At 33.7% G+C, this 20,621-nt stretch overlaps 1 protein-coding gene across 2 annotated transcripts in view; it reads left to right on the top strand.

Annotated features, from left to right (window-relative positions):
* dsb (scavenger receptor class B member debris buster) overlaps nt 1–20,621 on the top strand; it is a 58,232-nt gene that overhangs the window by 18,497 nt on the left and 19,114 nt on the right. For both annotated transcript variants that reach the window (XM_085204834.1, XM_085204833.1), the window contains exons 2-3: nt 8,034–8,164; nt 20,327–20,418. In XM_085204834.1, coding sequence (XP_085060960.1) covers nt 8,044–8,164; nt 20,327–20,418 — 213 coding nt within the window. In that variant the 5' untranslated portion in view covers nt 8,034–8,043. The remainder of the gene's footprint in view (nt 1–8,033; nt 8,165–20,326; nt 20,419–20,621) is intronic.

Raw genomic sequence — 20,621 nt, 5'->3', positions numbered from 1 at the left:
GGCTACCGGGGGGATTGGGATAGCGTCGGTAAAAGCAACGATTGTGCGTTCGATTCCGTTTGGAACGGAGGACCTGTAGACTTGTAGTATTAAGACAGCGCGGCGTTGAGTTCCGCCACTGAACAGAATCCCTCAAAAATTGTCGCAGCTAAGGCAGAAAAGACTGTCTTAAAAAATAATATCGTTAAAGTATAGGTACTTCTGACGATTTTCCATTAAAGACATTTTATGTTTATTTCTGTTATGTATACTAATAAAGGGATAAATAATAAATAAAATACAGATTTTATAATTAGTGTCCTTCACAGAGATAAAATCTAAACGCTGATAGCAAGTCACTCCGGTCTCCGCATTCTGCAAAAGTTGTGCCTAAATAAATTTATTATTTATGAAATTTATTACTTATTTAATTAATTTGTAATAAATATAACTTAAGAATATAAAAATACATTTAAGTTTAAAACCAATATTTTTATTTGTGATTTTTTTATTTGTGCTTAACGAACCAATCGAATAATTTTCTGCACAAATAAAAAACGAACTACGAAAATCAGTAAAAAACGTCTATAACTATTGACTTTTTTTAGACAAATTTACACTTTAATATATTTTGTGATAAATTGTTAATTATTCAAGGCAAGTGCAGAGTTGAGTTACCATTTAACCCGCAATTACTTGAAAATCGGGTGTCAAGTGGGGAACGGAATGTCTTAATACTAGTATTTCTTTGCCTTTCCCGTATATAGCAGAGTGCTATGTGCGGGATACGCGTGAAAGAACTAAAAATTCAATCTAAATCATAAAAAAGACAAAATCTTTGGAGCTTACGACAAAAGTGCAGTTATCTTTAACCGTTAAGTTAAAAAGCCAAAACGTTTAAGCACTTTAAAGTTTTTTATCTAACTATCATTTGCACGCGACGTTGCGTGAAATATTATATATATGAAATTACCGTGGAGTAGTTAAGAAGTGCGTGGCTGAATGATAGATTGTGGATTCGATTCCCAATGGGAAAAATGTTTAACTTTTTTTAATTATAGATTAGCGTAGCATGGCAGATAGAATCAAATATTGATCACACTCATAAGAATGTGGTAAATATATAAACATTTCTCCCGGATTCGTCTCCATAGGTGTTTAGTAGAGGTTCTCAACGCTGTGCTTTGTCTTATCAGAGAACTTAAAATAATTCAGTCTCTCGATTTCACTATTTCACAGAATTTAAATACTTAATAGTAAATTAGTGTATTTAATAGTAAAGTGAATTAATAGTTTACTTAAATAGATATTTGCAGAATGCAGAACTCAACGCCGCGTTCCGCTTTGATAAAATCTCTTTTTACTTCACATAAAGAGCGAAGGTGATACCTACGTGAAAATAAAAAAAACGTAATTCTTAATTAACGCAATAAGCCACCTACAAACAGTAGTAACAAAATTTTATCGTTTTTTAAAACTACTATAAAACTATATTAAAAATGCATACATTATATATTGGCATTATTTGTTTATTTTTTATCTGTGAATTGTACGAAAATATGTCTAGTGGCCGTTTAATTATCTGTCAGCGAAATGTCAAACGTTTGACATTTAAATAGAGCAATAAACGTTTGTTTCAGTTCTTTTTTTGGGTATTTTGAGGAATACATGCAACGATCGAAGGACGTACAGCCTAAAAAGGTTCCTCATGTATTTTTTTTCGTTTTTTTTATAGATACAACTCTTCCGTTACTGAGTGATTGACAGACAATGCACAGAGACTGAAACATAAACTACTGGACTTAAAAACGTCAAAACTTGACATACAAGTAGGTTGTAAAGTGTAGGAGACTACGACGAGAGGAGAGTTTAACGTCCATATTTACAAAGTTCCGGGCGACGATTAGTAAAAAGCTATGTGCTAATAAAAACTTATCCATTATATTATGTTTATAGTCCCAAAATAATTAAATATAATATAAAAAAAATGTTTATTCAGTTCAATAATCTTTAGTACTTTTTTATTAACATTATAAACCTTGTAAAAGCTGTTTTAAGAGCAATAAAAGTAAATAGGCACAGCTACTGTGTCGCATGTCGCAGTGCTCTAGGCTCTAGATTTATATATAGGCAATACCAGCCACGGCGGCTTCGATCCCAAAAGACATTAATATTTCACACTTCATCCTACTATATATGATGGCAGTTGGCATATATGATGGCAGGTTGTGGGTTCGAATCCCACTCGAATATATGAAGTCGAGCTCTATTGCTTAAATACATACGGCGGCAGGCAGAAAGTGTGTTAACGGGAAGAGATTATCTTAACTCTAGGTTCCCAGGTTCCCTCTGCCTATCTTGCTAGGTGCGGGAAACAACGTAAAGCTAAAAAAATATGTTTTTTTTATTTTAATATCGTAAGTGTGAAAGTTTCTGAAGATGGATGTTTATTCTACTTTTACACCAAAACTACTGAACGGAATTAAATGAAAATTTACAAGTAATTTACCTTATACATCTTAATAACACATAATATTTTTTCCCAATTCACCCCGCATACAGCAGGGTAGCCAGAGGAAACCTAGTGTTCATACACTCCGTTCCTCGCTACAATTAATGTTAAGGTTTGATATAATTTGGTAATAATATAACAATAAATTTAACCGGAAGTTGATAGTAAAGTAGTAATTTATAAAGATGTACTCGGGCACACTACGAGCTGTTACACTTGTAGCGTTGGTGTAGAAAAGCGTGTTTTATAGTTTTCTTTTTGAATTATACATTTTTATTTAACATTTATTCAAAATACATTAGCCTCCTTCTTCAAAGATAGTAAAATAAAAAAAATAGTTATAACTGTTAAAATTGTTCAGCGTTTTTGTCAGACAGTGAGACAGAATTCGTCGAGTGAATGGTAACTTTCACTAAAGCACTTTAAATGTTAACTACAGACATTTCTAAAGTAAAATAGTGTGGGATTACTCTTAGAGATTGTTAGGTTCGATTCTTGGTTGTGTTGGAATATTTTTTATGTTCGTATTTTTTTTTGTTTTCCTCGCTCTGGTAAAGAGGCGGCGGAAAGTGAGGAACGGAAATACCCTGTGCCTATCTTGTTATATGGGGGATGTCCATTTCTTGTTATAGATGTCACGCACAACACTTCTCTACTTCTTATATACCATTTCGATTGTATTTATTAATATGAATTGGTTTCGTGGGCTAATGACATTATAATTTTATACACCTCCATTCCTATATTGAAATTTTAAATTTCTGCCAATTTAATAAACCAGTTACTTTATACGTAAACTTTTGAAACTTATGCACTGATTGAAAAAAAAAGGCTACACTTTGAGTGAAATTCGCAAAAATAAAAGTGACACAAAGTGAAACTGAAACAAAGTGAAACTGAATTTGAATCAGTGATATTGATTTTGAAATTGAATTGTACAAACACACCGACAAACCAACAATGTCTTTGGTCTTGTTACATTGATAAATTCTACCAATAATAGATTTCTCATATATATATCTACCATGTAGAGACGGCGGTCAGTTACAGTTTTATTATATGTATAAATATGTAATAAATCTTTTGAGGCTAGTGATGGCGCGAGGGGCCGCTGTGGCTTCGATTCCCACTCAATGGAAATCAAATATTTAATATTATCATTTTCTTCGGTCTGGAGTCGAAGCAAAACGCGTCGTTGAATTCCGCCATGTAACACATCTCTCCCGTCTCCGTCTCCGAGCAAGTCATGAGATCTATTCATACATGCTCACAGTTTTATAACATCGAATGTGAAATATGCAGTTATATAACATACTTCTTATTTCGTAACAGCCATTTCTAATTTGTCCATAACTAAAATTATATTTGCCAACTTTAATATAAATTGGGTTAATGGCTGATGAATTGTGACAATTTTTTAGTAAATGTAAAGCACTGGTAGTGGGTTCGATTGCGATTCGAGGGAATTATGTAAATTTTTCGCTGTAGTAAGTCAAAGCGCGACGTTGAGTTCTTTTACTGACCACACATTGTTTTGAACGAGGATGGAAAATGCCTACTAAAATTATGTTGGCAACCTTGATATAAATTAAGTTAATAGCTGGTGATAATATTCCTTCTAAAATAATAAAATATATTTTTTTTAATAACTTTTTTAGTATATATAACGCGAAGTGTGTGGGTTCAATCACCACTCGGGGTATGACCCCGGACCACCCACTCCCTCTTTTCCTATGCAGCTGATGAATTATGATGATGATGGTGTTTGAAAAATAAAATATTGTTTATTATTTAATCGAGTATTAATAATGTTACTGTGATTTTTGTCACCGGATTTAGGTATATAGTTCGTGAAGTTTTTACACTTACATATGATAAAACAGTAACAAAAACAGCTTTTCGCTGTTTCCCGCATATAGCAGGAGGCGGAGGGAACCTAGTTCTAAGACTCTCCGTTCCCCACGCACTGCCCCTATTTTCTTCCTTTCCACTACGCCACTAATGCCTCTACATACCTTATATATATATATATATATATATATATATATATATATATGTATACAAAAAAGAGCAATTTAGTTTAAAACAATTTAGTATGAGTGTATGGTAAGAGTTAGTTAAGTAGACTAAATTCATGAAAAATCGAACCTAGGACCCACGAGACTACGAAGTATAAAACAAACGTATCTGCTCTGCTAACATTTTATTTAAAAAAGATATAATTTTTGCTATTAACTTAATTGTTATTACTTTTAATGGTAATTAAATCATAATAAAAGTTTATGATGTAAATGATAAAATTAATGGCCGTGTTAAAACAACTCAAGTGTTAGTTGCGGGTTCCATTTATTTTTAATCTTCATGCTGTATCCCGAATATAGCAGGATAGCCGCAAAGAGTAAGACAATGTTAAGACACTCCGTTTCGACGGAACTAAACGCCGTGCTGTTTCGTTACCACAGAAAGAAAATGAATTTAATGCATTTTTGGGGAGCAAATGGGTTCTTAAATAAGTACATTGTTTTTCGTTTTTTTAAATAAGTACATTGAGTGTTAAGTGATAATATATCATTTTTTTAAACAAATATAAAGAAAATTATACTAATTGCAATTAATACATTCAATAAATAAAATTCATTCAGCTTCACGCGGTATCCCGCTTATAGCAGGGCAAGCAGAGGGGAACTAATGTCTTAATTGAATATCTTTTTGCCCGAATTCGACACATTGCGTGTTGAGTGGCGAAACTCAACGCCGCGACCTATTTTGCCAGAGTTGTTAAATGAAAATAATTCAATTTTCTGGATCTCAACGCTAAAACAGAAAATGTTTAAATATCGGCATTCCCTCGAGTGAGAATCGAATCCACAACCGTCGCGCTTAACGTGTCAGACGTCTAGCTGTGCTATGGCGACATGATATCTAAGTACATAAGTTAACATATTACTAAATATTTTATACTAAGAAAAAAACTATAAAACAAAAATCTAAGTGAAGTCCTTGGCCAAGATAACGAATCAATATTACGAGATGTTATAACTAATTGCGTTGCGTATTCGACTGTTATAACGGTTGGAACAGGTTCGTTTTTTTAAATTGGTGAAAAGAGGAGATCAGAGTGGTTTGGCACTAAGTTCCCTCTGCCTACCTTCTATAATATGCTGAATGTATATTAGTTAGGATCTTATAAACCTATTTTATCTATAGGTATATAAAATGCTTTTATTACTGAGTAACTGACAGACAACCACTGACAAAACATAGCGGCGTAGAACGCTGAAAATTGGCGAGTCCTTGGAGAGTGTAGCGGAGCACCAGGAGTAATTCCTCAAAATTCCTACGGAAATGGGAACAAACGAACGAATATTTTCTATCTTAAATAAGTCTAGATAAGTATTTAAAATGTATTAGTATTATAGGTGAAGGCTGCGAATTCGATTACGGCTAAAGCATTGTTTGTTTTGAACATACTATATGTTGTTAGGTTAAACAAAAGCAATTTTATGAGTATGTTTAGATATAAGCCTGTAACTACCTGACTGTTAATGCGACGGTTGTTGCTTCGATTTCCACTCGGGAAAGTTCTTTTCTTTTCCTAGCTCATGTAAGTCTGAAATGTCAATGTTATTGTCTGAAAAACTGGGTGGAGAGAGGGGTATCTCTGGCACGCTCGAAATGCCATAAATTAAGAACTGAACTGCACTGAGTGGAAAATGTCTTAGCGCTAGGTACTCTCTGTCTACGCAGCTATCACTATTAATAAAACAGTAATACTTTTTGTATTTATCCATATCCTGCATATTTTGAGTTACAATACTCCGTTCTAGACCTTCCGCTCAATTTCAAGACATCGCGTACAGAAGGTGGAACCCAACGACGCACTCTATCTTATCAGAGCGGGAAAATCACAAAAATAATAAGATAATCAATCAAGATCACCATTGTGATTTATTATTGAATCGAACCTATAATAACCAGCAGACCAGCAGTTAGAGGCAGTTCCCCTCCACTGCAATAGCGTTAAGTATATAAGTATGTATGTATACGTATATATATATGTATGTAATATTTACACAGTAATCTGGTCAAGGTGTCAGATTGTCTGTTGATGGGTTTTTTACTGATTTTACGTAACCCTGGCTTGTGTACGTGATAATTTATATTTATATCTTAAATATGCTCTAACTGTGAACGCGACGGTTGTGGATTCGATTCCCACTCGAGGAAGTAAAATTTTCGTTTAATATTTTCATTTCTTCGCTATAGTAACGAGGCAAAGCGCGGTGTTAAGCTCCGCCATTCAACAAGCAATACCACTAGAATGCGGGTTAAAGTGGGGGGGGGGAGGGTCTGCACTGTACTGTACTACTTTGCTACATGCGGGATACAGCGTGAAGCTAAAAAAAATAAAATTGGGTCGAAGAGAGACGATCTCGTGTGAATCCTCCCTAATACAGCGTACATCGAGGTTAAGTAGACCAAAATGTGGTCAAATTATAACTGCATTTAGATTGTTGGTTCACAAACGACATTAAAGTTGAATGACTTTGAAACTCTTATTGTAAGAACTAAAAAGTAATTGCTATTGAGTGACACAGTGTCAGTATGCGAGCATGTCAGGCGGGGGGAATGATCACAATAAAAAATTCAATTCCACATTCTGGCAAACAATTTGTCATTTGCTATACATACTTGTTACTTATTTCCATTTGACAACGATGGCTAAGCTAAGGTGCAGTTAAAAACAAGTAAAAACACCACCCAAATGCGAGTTGGACTTGCGCATAAAAGATTCCGCACCATTATCTATGAAAACTCTTATATTATATGGTTCTTAAATATTTATTTTATTCTGTTTTTAGTAGTTGTTCCTATAGCGGCAACAGAAATACATAATATGTAAAAAAAATCTACTAACTATCACCGTTTATGAGATACTGCCTCGTGACAGACGGATAGATAGACAACGGTGCCTTAGAAATGAGGTCTTCTTTTACCCTTTAGATACGGGACCCTAAAAAATATGTTCAAACGTCACTGGAACTTGTTACAACCGTTATGAGATCACAATTTGACACTGTAATTACAGTACTGCGTGTAATCATTAACTGTATACTTTTCCGCCCAAATAAGTTATGCTCTGTTTATTTTATAAACGTAACTTTCCTAAAAGATTATCATTTTAAGAAACATTGGTATACAGATTAAATATTAATATATATTTTTATCTCAATTTATTGCTTTTGAGCTTTTTGTGCCACTAAGACTTCTAAGTTCGCCACTAAATAACTACAACAATTTAAAGTATCAGTAAAAACAATAAATACATAGACAAATGGCGGCACTGAGTACCGCTCAACACGGACCCCAGTGTTTCGAATTCCGCCAGTAAACGGAGAACAGAGTGTCTTAACAGGAGTGTCTTAAGAACCCAGGTTCTTTCCATTATCCTTGCTATATGCGTAAAGCTAAAAGAAACTTACTAATTTATATCTCAGGATATTTTACTTGAATGTTAAGCATTTTTTTCTTTTATTTTCAGAACAATAAAAATGGGACACAAACAGTACTTGGCCGTGGGGCAGTCGGCGCGGAACAGGCTGTTCGGTTTGCCGAGCAAGAAGCCCGTACCACTGAGCATGATGATATCGCAGCAAGGCAAATTAAACCATGGTGAGTCCTTATCATGGCGAATACCTTAATTAATAGGAGTTGTCTTTGGAAAAGTAACGTTTTATTATTATAATTAAGATTATTGTGGTCAAGTAAGAGTCGGACTCGCCCACCTACGGTTCCGTACCAATTTCAAGATTGTGGATCAACGGGAAGTATAACATAAAACTCGACAAATTTAATTAGGCGTGCGTAAACACTAAAGTAAGATAAATTTGTTTACAAAATGTAAATTAATTCTTCCAAATCGATTTCATCCTCTTAAATAAGCAATGCCCGTCCGATAAAACATGATAAAATCGAAAAAAACGATGATTATATTTAGAATTAAATTATCAATCATTGCTTATTTTTATGCGTTGACTTAGAAGCTTTTTTTGCGATCTAAAGGACTATAGACGTAGCCCTTGTATTTGATATTTATTTATTGCTGCTTTGTACCTCCACCCGATCTTTATAAAAATAGTCCAGACAGGCAGACGCTGATAGACGACTCTCAGCCTTTTCAAAGGACAAAAAGGTAATCCATAATAGGATATATCCGCGTTTGAATTTTGAGATACGGAATTCTAAAATAAAAATAAAATCACAGTTAGGGTTTCAGGACCGTTCGTTCTTCCTAGATAAGCTAGGCCACTAGAGATAAAGCGTGAAACCTTGTGTTCCTTTAGTCCCTTGGAACGCAGAAAAAATACAAAAACAATATATAAAAAATACAATACATGCTCCATTATTGCCGCATATTTACCAGTTTTTTTTAATATTTCTTTTATTAAAAACATTATGTAATTTAAGTTAATTAATAATTATATTATTATTTATTTAACATTGTTAAATTCCTATACATTTAATATTATTTATATTTATTATAATAATTATACAAATTTTATAATTCAATTATAATTGTAATTTCCTAGTTGATATTGCGTACTACATGTTTTTTTTATAGAATAAAGAATTTTAGTCACGAAATTCCGCCTTTCACGTTGTATCCCGCATAGTGAGATACGCAGATGGTACCTAGTGCTAAAACACTCCATTCCCCACGCACCGCCTAATTTTCGAGACATTGTGGGTTGAATAGCGTAACTAAACGCTATGCTTTGTCCTTTTTTTTATTTCATTTTTGAATTTTTATTTTATACTTAGTATGCAACAATACTTATTAAGAACCACGCTTGTCTAAAATAATTCACTACACCGATTAGAATCGAATCCACAACCGTCAAGTCAACATTTACATTAAAAAATAATAATAAGAGATATATTAATTTCATTTAACTAAAAGCAAATTAAACAAAATTAAATATCAAATAAACAAGTTTAAATGTATAACAAACAAAAGAAAAAACCTCTCGACCTACTAAATGTAGGTACTCGGTACTTACTTACCTACGTATGAAATATTAACCGCGCATGCAATTTTTGTGCAACTCCTCCATAATGAACGCTATTTTCGTAACTTATTTGCTTTGTGGTACAAGATGAAGTAAATAACCTGTTTAATTACACGATTCAATATAATAAATGTACACAAATATAAACCTAATTAATACCAGAGCGAGGAACTGAACATAGGTAATTCCTCCGCGTCAAAATCGAACACACAACCGACGCGCTTACAGTCAAATAAGAAAATCTAACCTACACAACCATCGTACAAAATATTGTTTTACTTTCATTATTTTCTTATCTTCTTGTCTCTCGCATATAGCAGGATAGATAGAGGGAACCTAATATTTAATACATTCTCCACTTTCCAGCTGACATCGAGATAATGCATGTTGAGTGGCGGAACTCAACAGCGTACCTACTTTATTTGATGAAAGCGATTTTTATAATTAAAATATTTATTAAAAAAAATAAAAACTCGCTACGCTCATAACTTGCGCATATATTATCACGCGATTCATAAACATGCATTTTAAAGTCCACTATCATCATATTACGCTAGTTTTAGTGTTTCATCATTATAGTATAAATGATTAATATATTTTTGCTTTATTCGAATAAACCAATTAAAAATATATATATTTTTTTTTAAAAGTTACACTGTACATTTGTATATATGGCTTGATAATGTGTAAAAACAAAAAAAGACCATTTATTGTTATTATTTATTTATCATAATATTTACACTATATGATACACGTAGCATTAAGAGTTCCTAAATTTGTAGCTAATTCTAGAGGCAGTGCCTGTTCAGTGGCGGAACTCAACGCCGCGGTTTGCCTCAACACAAGACTGATAAATTGAAAATATTAAATAATTCATTTCCTCGAACCCACAACCGGTCGCCTATACAGTCACCACGACTCACACATATATTTTTATGATTTCTATAACCGTAACCTATTGTGCACAATTAAACCATTTAATTAAGTTTCTCAAGTATCAAGATGGTAGAAAAATAATATTTTTTAGGAATAATATAAAAATAATTATTAAATAACAATTATAATTAAGCGCTAAAACATATTAATGTTTCCTTAATGTGGGATAACACTTTAAAAATGGAGCAGAACCTTGAGTTAATACCAAATACATTCCTTTCCCCAAAGTATTTTTTTTATAAAAAAAACCTTATTTAAGATTCTTGTCGCCACAAGTAGTTACGCTAGACATATAACAATGTAATAAACTAAGTGCAGCGTTGAGTTCCACCACTCAGCACGCAATATAGTGGGGAACGGAGAGTTCTAACACTAAATTTCCTCTGCCTGGCCTGCTTGTGCAGGGTAACGCGTGAAATTAACAAAAAGAAACAATATATACTTCATAACAGTAGGTTCTTAATAAATATAAGTGTGTCAAGTAACATACTCCACCGGAAGACCGTGAATTGTCGAAAGCTGTGTAACTGCATTCTTATGGCTGGGATGAGCTCTAGTGATGTCTGAGGTTTTATATTGTCGATCATATTATACAGCAGGGCAGCCACAAGTGTCACTGGTACAATAAGTCTACATGTTTCATGTACTTTTGAGATCCCGGCGCAATGGGACAGCGTCTCCCTTTATCGTAATATAAAAATCAAACGAATATAAAAATATTATTAAGATTAGACGCGCAGGTGTCATTTAAGAAACAATATTTTGAAAAAATATATTTTCTCGCCACTTCCTAGATAAACGAAAATCTATAAAATAGGTGGAGATCCCACCGTTAAAACCTGCAGGTATCAGTTTTCTTAATTAGACTGTTGAAAACCAGGCAACCCTAGACTTGCGGCAGACTGAGAGTTGGCAACCCTTAATTTTCCAATTCCTAATGCGATTTTCTTTCAAATGATGTGCGATTCATATAAAAAACGTATGAGTGCAATTATCTCCAAAAACGAGTTACGAAAAAATGTAATTAAAGGTGATTGCGGCAAGATTTTTCTAGGCAACCCAGGTGTAATCTGTTCTACTAATCAAGTATTATTCATTAATATAAGTCTAATTAAGAAAACTGATACCTGCAGGTTTTAACGGTGGGATCTCAGGCCAAAAATTATGAACATTTCTTGTTGAGATGAAAATGTTTGAAATAATCAATTAATAATTTTATATACCTACATAGTTTCAGTACCTACATTTCCCCAAGTGGAAACCGAACCCACAACTATCCCTATTCGACAGAGATCAATTCAAAAAATAAAAATGAACCGAAGACGATAATTTTTATTCCCTATATTTGTAGTTGTTCTCCTTAACATCACTATTTCTATCTTATGTCATCTTTCAAGATGACATTGACAGTTTCCGAGTTTTTCTTCATAATTAAGTACCTTTTAAGGCTTGGTTTCCCTTTTTTAGAGTCAAGGTAATTTTATAACCTAAATTACTTAAAACTATAATTTAATGTAAAGCCCGATCCTCGATTGATAAAAAAAGATGTCTTTTTAGATTCATGGTACATCCTGCGAATACTTGTAGCAGGGTAGACTCGATACGGCGGTATCCTGAGTGTAAATCGAACCCACGAGCGTCACGTATCGTTGGATCCTAGTTCAAGACATTTCGATCTTCGCGTTCAGTACGAATTCGAGATATTTTGTGTTGAGTGGATTAAGTAGTTTCTTGGCATCTGCATATTATCATAATTTATGTATATTATCAACTTAATTTATATAACCTTGAAATTATTACTCTCGAATTGTTAATTTTTTATATAAATGTGACAAGTTCATGTTTTTGTCACCTTTAAAAATTTTGTTCTTTGTGTTTAAAGTACAAAAATTATAAAATTAATGTTCTTAATTTTAATTTATTTAAAGGACAATGTTTGTTACGGTGCGGAATCCAACGCCGCGCTTTATTGAATTAAACTAAAAAAACTAAAATGTATCTTTATAAAAACATGCCCATACATGTTATACAACTATAGATACATAAACTTCTCTATTAAGATCCAGACATTGCAAGACATTGTGAGTTGAATAGCGGAACTTAACGCTTAATCTTCTTAACAAAGGGGGGGGATAGAAAATATTACATTCCAGTCAACACGCAAATTGAGGAACGGAGTTTCTTAACACTATGTTTTCTCTGCTTACCCTGCGCTATACGCAGGATACAGCGTGAAACTACAAAAAATAATGAAAATTAAATCCTGTTACATAAGTCTTATTTTTTTAGAATAGTTATGTCATTCACACATACATAATAGCTAAAATATGTCAATTTTATTGTATTAATACGCGGAAGATTTTCCTTTCGACACGCTAACTAATACAAACGTGTTATTGTAATAAATGACTGGATCCTAGTTGAGAAATATATACTATATCTATATATGCATGTCTGTAAAACAATATATTAGATCATTAAGCATAAAGCGCGGCGTTGAACTCCGCCTCTCGACCGCAAAGTTGGAAATTAATCGGAAAATCAGAAACTAAGTAAATTTACTCTTAAATTTCTCTTACTCTGTAACGAGGCATATAGTTCCGCCACTCAACACACAATTTTCTCTTGAATTCAGCGGAAAGTGGAGAACTGAAGTGTCTTAATGATACTGAACTGTTTCTTTCGTGTATTGATCATGGTCGTGCTTGCGCGGTGAACGAAGTGTCTTATCACTAGGTTCTATAATTTTTAGTTCAATACAATTGTAACCGTCGAATTTGACAAATACAATTTTAAGCTCAATCAAAATTAGCAATATGGTTCAAGTCTACTTGCAAGATTTCATTACAGATCAGACTTTCTTTTTATATATTGTACAGTCCTCTGTCAGTTGGCCGAAATTTGGTCTAGGTAAATATTTTAAATGGAATCATAGATCCGAGTGGAGATTGAACCCATAACCTCTTCATTTACAGTTATACACTATCTCTATGCATAGCGGGACCGAAGTTGTAAGACACTCCAGTACCCACTCTCTGCTCAATTTTAAGCAGCGAAACTCAACGCCTTGCTTTGTCTTGTTATCAGAACGAAGAAATTCCTCCGAGTTAACAGTCTGATGATGTAGGTACTACTATCATCGACGGCCACATTTATTTTAAAAGCATAAAAATAATAATATTTAATTGGAATTTGAACCCGATACGATTAAATTCATATCATCGCTTATCAAACAGATACGTCTTTCCGCTCATCTCGATATCGCAGAGGAAATCGGAAATTAAATTGATAATATTATTGTATTGGAGAGAGGCGTTTTGTTGAACCTTGAACTTGGCACCGTTATCGGTATCCTGACGTTTGTACGTATGTGTATTACAGTAGGTGCAGTACGGTCTCGGAGTCGGGGCCGGTAAGGAATGGAGCGGCGTTGTGTTTCGCCACGCAACCTAAAACGTTGCCCGGCAGAAAGTAGGGTATTATACAAATTAACCTTGCTCAGGAATCATTCTCTCTAGTAAAAACTGCATTAAAATCAGTTGCGTAGTATCAAAAATTAGGTGTACATCAGCGGATAGCGATTTTGTTTTATAGGTAGGTACTATAAAAAGATGCAAATGCTGTTGTGTTTCCACATTTTAGTTAAACAAAACACAAGGAAAGTCGTCGAAACGCTACGGCACATTCTCGGACTGTAAACCTGACGGCTGTGGGTTCGATTACCACTCGGAGAAATAAATTATTATATAATATATATTAGCGTGAAGATAAAAAATCACATTGTAAAAATATATTTTAAAGTCTTACGAGTATTTATTCGTTTCGCGAACTATGGACTGTTTCTGTGGCCTTTCTAAAAATCCCAGTGGCCAGTAATTGGTTGCCAAATTTATTTAAAATATGTATAGAGACAGAGGTTGTTTTTTTTATTTTATCTCGTCTTTTCCTATTATAATAAGAAGGGCGTTATCCCATTACGCCGCAACGTCTATTATACCTAAGTACTGTAAAAAAGCATTATAATTATATAATCATTATTGTCAATATAAATTATTTCTTAACAACATCGAGAAAAAACACGTCGCGTGGTGTTGCTACCGTCATTGTTATTTATCATCAATGGATTTTTCCCATTAACTTTGACATTCTACTCTATCACTTTTTATATAGATACAGATTCTAGTGTTAAGAGCCTTCGTCCTCCGTCCTTTTCCGCCAAATTAGGAGGCACTGCTTTCTGAGCAGCCGTCGTGATGAAGTAGCTGCGTCGCCTTAACAACAGCTGAACCTTAATACGACAATTGTGGGCTCGATTCCCACTAGGGGGAATTAATTATTTCCCCATTCTGGGAATAAGACGAATCACGGAATTTAGTTTCACCGTGGAGTTTAGAACAGAAAAATTCACGTTGTTACAAGTTTTACTGACTTCCCGTATATATCACAGTAGGCAGAAAGATTATAGATTTTTTTATCAGTTTCTCGCTGAATCCCGCACATAGCAGGATAGATGTAGGGAACCTGGGAACCTAATGCTAGGACACTCCTTTAAATTACACTGAATTATCGAAATGATTATCATTCTACTAAGAATAGGAAGCAAGATGAACTACTTTTACTTGAAAATTAAATTTACACTCGGACAATTCTCTAATTAAAGACATTTTGTAACAGTTTTGTAATTTGTGAATCATCTTGAGCTGAGCTCGTTAATGAGCTCGTAACTGTAAACGCAACGGCTGCGCGTTCGATTCCCACCCGGAGCAATGATTTATTTCTCTGCTCTGGCTTCTGCCAAAGGCTGACTATATTTTTATTTTCTATACAAAGCGAGTAAATGAAATCAAAAAGTGGGGTCGAAGTGTTCCGACCGTTCCCCACTTTTCGCCGAATTCTTGAATCTTTGAGTGGTGGAATTCCCTCGTTAACGTTTCGTAACGAGAATATTAAATATTTAATTTCTCCGAGTGAAAATCGAACCCTCATCAGTCATGTTTACAGTCGCTTGCTCCGAATTCCTAGTATTATATTCTCATAGTACGATGTTTTTGCCATAGTATGACGACTGAGACGATGTAGAGAGAGATATCTTTTTAAAATATTTTGCTTATATCTAAGCCCCTTACATGCGGGTTTCAGAGTAAAGCTAAAAATATGTCTTAAAATTATCTTTCTAATCCAAATTTATTATTATAATGTTATTAATTAATAATATTACAAATGTAAAAGTTTATGAGGATGAATGTTTGTTCCAATTTAACGCAGATAATCACAATCTGGCTGTTATATAACAATAAGTTTAAGCGGGCGAAGCCGCACTTGGCTGGTTATGTATAATTTATTATTTTATACTAATTTACGATATCGAACCGACTACAATCATCTTTATAACTAAAACATTCATTACCATATACAACATCTCGTTGGAATGTCGTCACATTATCAAAAAGTAGGTTAATTACATTCTTTATTTATGTATATACATTAATGTATTATATAATATTAGTTTGACGTGCGTGCGTGACGACGTGGTCATAAACACCATGCTCGTGGGTTTGATTCCCACTCCGAGGAATGATTATTTCCCCCGGCTGAGTTGCAGTTGTCTCTCAGTCGTACAGTATCTGGAATTCGAGAGATGTCTGCTCTCTGCTTATCCCGCTACATGTGGGAAAAACCATGTCTTTAAAAAAGTATCAAACCACATTATTTCTACATATACTATGATTTTTTTTTGCTTCACGCACAGCGTCCAAGATAGGCAGAGGAAACCTGGGAAACTAATGTTAAGACGACCTCGCGATGGACATCAATTTATTATTTTAATAAAATAGAAAAAGCGGCGTCACGCCAATTCCCGCACAGGAAATCTTGTTTTAAGATATTCCGAATCCAACACACCGCCTAATTTTCAAAACATTTCCTGTTGAATAGCGGAACTTAACACCAAGCTTAGTCTACCAGAGAGGAAGAAACAGGCCTCGAAGGTCTCAAACGCAAACGTAAACAAAAATACGCTACACTCACTTTTGATCTGTCATAAAACTTGATGATTTATCATTCTAAGGCCGTTATACCACACGCACTATGCAATAGGCAGATGTTGAAATACGTTCGAAATGAATAACGTTTTTAATGTTAAAAAATGAAATAGGCCAACCGTGGTGCAGGACATAAGCGTGTAACTGTAAGCGCGACAGGTTGTAGGTTCGATTCCCTCTCAAGGAAATGAAACATTTAATATTTTCATTTCCTTGCTCTGGTAGCGAAGGAAAGCGCCTCCAGAGTTCCGCAGAAAGTGGGAAACGGAAATGTGTTACCTGTAACTGATTACTGGAAATACTAGGGTCCCAGGTTCCCTCTGCCTACCCTGCTATGTGCAGGATACAGCGTGGAGGTAAAAAAAATATTATTAGCGCAGATACAACACTTTGCTACGGAGAAGCAATTAGAAGTTAACACTTTCACATTTTTGTAAATTTTCATAACAAATTACTACTTTCAAAGAAAAAAAAATGTAATTATTTTCGGTTTCAGTTTCTAACCACATTGTTATGTAGCCATTATAATACCTGAGCAGTTAAATTAACATTCTACAGTTAAGAGAAATAAATTAATTAACACAAAGTAATAATTAAACGTAACTGATGGAAATTTTATATAATCCAAACCTTAACATCAACTTAACATCAACGGTTTCGTATAAAAAAAATCTTAGATAGTCCATTTATCCAGAACTACACCTGGAATGTGTCATGTGTGTGTATGTGTGTGTTATACACAGCTTTTAATTGTTTCTATTTAAACATGCAGGAGAAGGCGTAGACGCTATGCATATATTACATATCTTTCCCTTCAACGATCTATTAGTGAAAACCACATTAAAATTGGTTGCATATTTTAAAAGATCTAGGCATACATTGGTGGGAAGCGAGTTTATGTAAATATGTATTTATATTAACAATTATAATGTCAGCGTATGAGAGCGTGAGATTGTTTCTGTTTTAAATACAACTGTAGACAGTACAATTACCAAAAGAAATTCTATTTATTATTACAATAATTATTGAAATTACTACTTTTATACCACTATTATGAGTGGTAGTGGTCATAACGTGATGTAACTCTTAGTCAGCAACTGTAATATATATATTAAAGACTATATTTTATTTTATATTTTTCCAAAACTTTCGTCCTAAATTCGGTCGCCTCGAGAATTCGGTGTATAATACGATTTTCATTTTCCCTCTCCGTGCACAAAGCGTACCGTTGAGTTCCGCCGTTTAATACACAAGTTCTTAATGGCTAACTTGAAATTTTTATAGGGCTTACAACTTATTATTAAATACTTTTTTAGAAAATGTATAAAAAAATTAACTTACCGGGAGTTGAACCCACGCTCCCTGTACGCCACGCCGTCCAAGCGTGCGCACCGTCAAGTGTATAAAATCATTTTTTACTACATAGATTAATAGATCTTTAATAAATATATATATTTTTAATTAATGACACATAAAAGCCTTTTAAGCAAGCAAACTCTCAGGAGAGACCAAAACGTCTCTAAAAAGGACGAGTATATAGGTTTTATATATTATTGTAATAGGTTAATTTTTATATATATAAATAAATAAATAAATAAATATATTCAGAAAAGTTTTAACAATTTCAAAAATTGATCTATATTCTCTACTATAATAGGATATAAAATAATAATCAATTTTATATATTTTTTACACTTTCGAATGGTATAAAAATGTACTACCGGATGGATTTAGCAGATTTACACTCTAAGCTGACGATATTATACAATTTAACACCACAAAGAAACACTAAATGTAATAAACCAAATAATTACACTTAATTCACCTTCCTTGTGTCGTCAGATCGTGAAAATTTATTATCTCTAGAAAACTAACATATATACAAAGGTTAAAGTAATTATATAGCAGTTTAAGTTTAAACGCTATTCACCGTCGAGAATGATATTTAGTTTCTTTTTTTTTCAGCTTCATCCTGTAGCGAATGTAGGGTAGGCAGACGTAGCCTAGTGTTAAGATACTCCGCTCTCCTCTTTCTCTCCCCTCTTTCTGGATGCCTTGCACCCTGTTATGTGCGGGAAAACGTGAAAACCTAAAATACAAAAAAAATCTAAAATATACGATGTTTTAAAATCATTAATTACGGTACAAAAGTAATTTTATTTAATTACATGATACACAATAATACTTAATTTATGGTTATTAATATCAGGTGTTTTAATATAAGTAATTTGATTACCTATAGTTTCTTACTAAGAATTTTAAGGTCTCGTTGTGACCTTACGGTCTTTAACTATAAAATATTCCACCATTAGTGTGTTAAAGAATTTAAAAAATTATATCTTAACGCTTTATCCCGCATATATCGAGAAAGGGCAAGGGAATGTAGTGTTCAAACATTCTGTTCTCCACGCGCCACTCATTTGTTTAGTAGCGGACCTCAACGCCGCATTTTGTATTGTTACCAGAAGTTGTTGTTTTTGTTAGTAAATGAAAATAGTTCCTTTCTCCGAGTAGAAATCGAACCCAGTTCACGCCCAGACACTGAAATAAATAAATACCTAGTATGGACCCTTGTAGTACACCAATTAGAAAAAGCTTATTTAAAACGTTTTTTTACCAATTTCTGCTGATTTTTAGGGTTGCGTATCTCAAGAAGAAAAAACGGAACTGTTACATGGTCACTTTGTTGTTCCTCTGTCAATACTAATTATCTTGAGATCGCGAAAAGGTATCAAAATTAAATTCATATCAAATATATGTAGTTCATTTTATATAAAATGAGTGCATATGCCCGCAACCAAAGATTATCATTTTTTTAAGTTGAAGCCTCGGGTTTTTTTCAATATAATTTATTTATTTAAGAGAAATTGACGTGACAAACGACAGTTAACATCGTGACTAAGTATAAACAGACACATCATGGTCAGTTCCTTCGAAGCCTTTGGATAAGTCGTAAGCCATTCTGAACGGTTACACACAGATTTTCCAATGCGTCATAAGGATTTACCATGAAATTTATATTTCATGATAATTGAATATAAATATTATTTCATGTAATTTTCCGTTTGAACCTGTCGTAACGCAACGGCTGACTGTGAACGCGACGGTTGTGGGTTCAGTTCCTACTAAATAATAAAGTACAAAAAGCAAAAAATATAGAAAAAAATGACATTATAGAAAAGTGCTATAAAACTTTTATTACACATTTCCTTCCAATATTGTAGTAGTTTCATTGACATTTTTAAACTTTACCAATTTTTGCTCAAATATCTTCTATTTTATTAATGTAGGATAGTGCTTCTGATTGTTAGCGCGGTGGTCATGGATTCATTCCCCACTCTTTGGAATAACAATATTAAAATTATTTTTATTTCCGCGCTCTGGTAACATGTGTGGCGTTTAGTTCCGCCAATGGAGTGTTTTAACATTAAGTTCTCTTTGTGGGATATAGCGCGAAATTTAAAAAAAGAATCGCACTATTACAACTACAATTTTATACCCTCTACTTTTTTTTTTCAGCTATTTTTTATGTCATCTGACGCCAGTCGTTGCAATTTAATGCAACTATTTAATTGAAAAAACCTAGCATCATTGTCTGATACAGGTATTACCCTTATACGGTGACGTGAAGCGAGGCGTTAAGTTCCGCAATTAAGCACGCAATGTATTTAAGTCGACTGAGGTGTTGTAGAACAAAATGACTGACTCTTATTTCTTACTAAATGTGTGAGTAAGAATTTAAAAATGTTTATATGTATATTAAAAGAGTGTGTGTCCGTCTGTTGCAGGTCGCCTCGCAGTGATAACTTTCAGCATATGCACAGTGGTGCTGGGCGTCATACTGTCCTTCGTGCCGTGGCTCGACTATATTATATTTAGGGTAAATGTTTTGTATGTTTTTTATTAACCTGAACCTCGGAACCTAGGAACCTAGTGTTAAAGACACCCCGTTTCTATTAAGATACTTCAGTTCTCCACATACCGCCGAATTCTGGGAGCATTGCGCATTGACTGACGAAATTCAACGCCGCGCTTTATTACCGTAGCGAGAAAATGAAAATTAGTGAGATTAAATAATTCATC

This window comes from Heliconius melpomene, chromosome 20 (genome assembly GCF_056956725.1).
Source record: "Heliconius melpomene rosina isolate 202511_hmr_F chromosome 20, ASM5695672v1, whole genome shotgun sequence".
Lineage (NCBI taxonomy): Eukaryota > Metazoa > Arthropoda > Insecta > Lepidoptera > Nymphalidae > Heliconius > Heliconius melpomene.
Note: the sequence above shows the minus strand (reverse complement) of the source record. Positions and strands in the feature narration are given on the sequence as shown.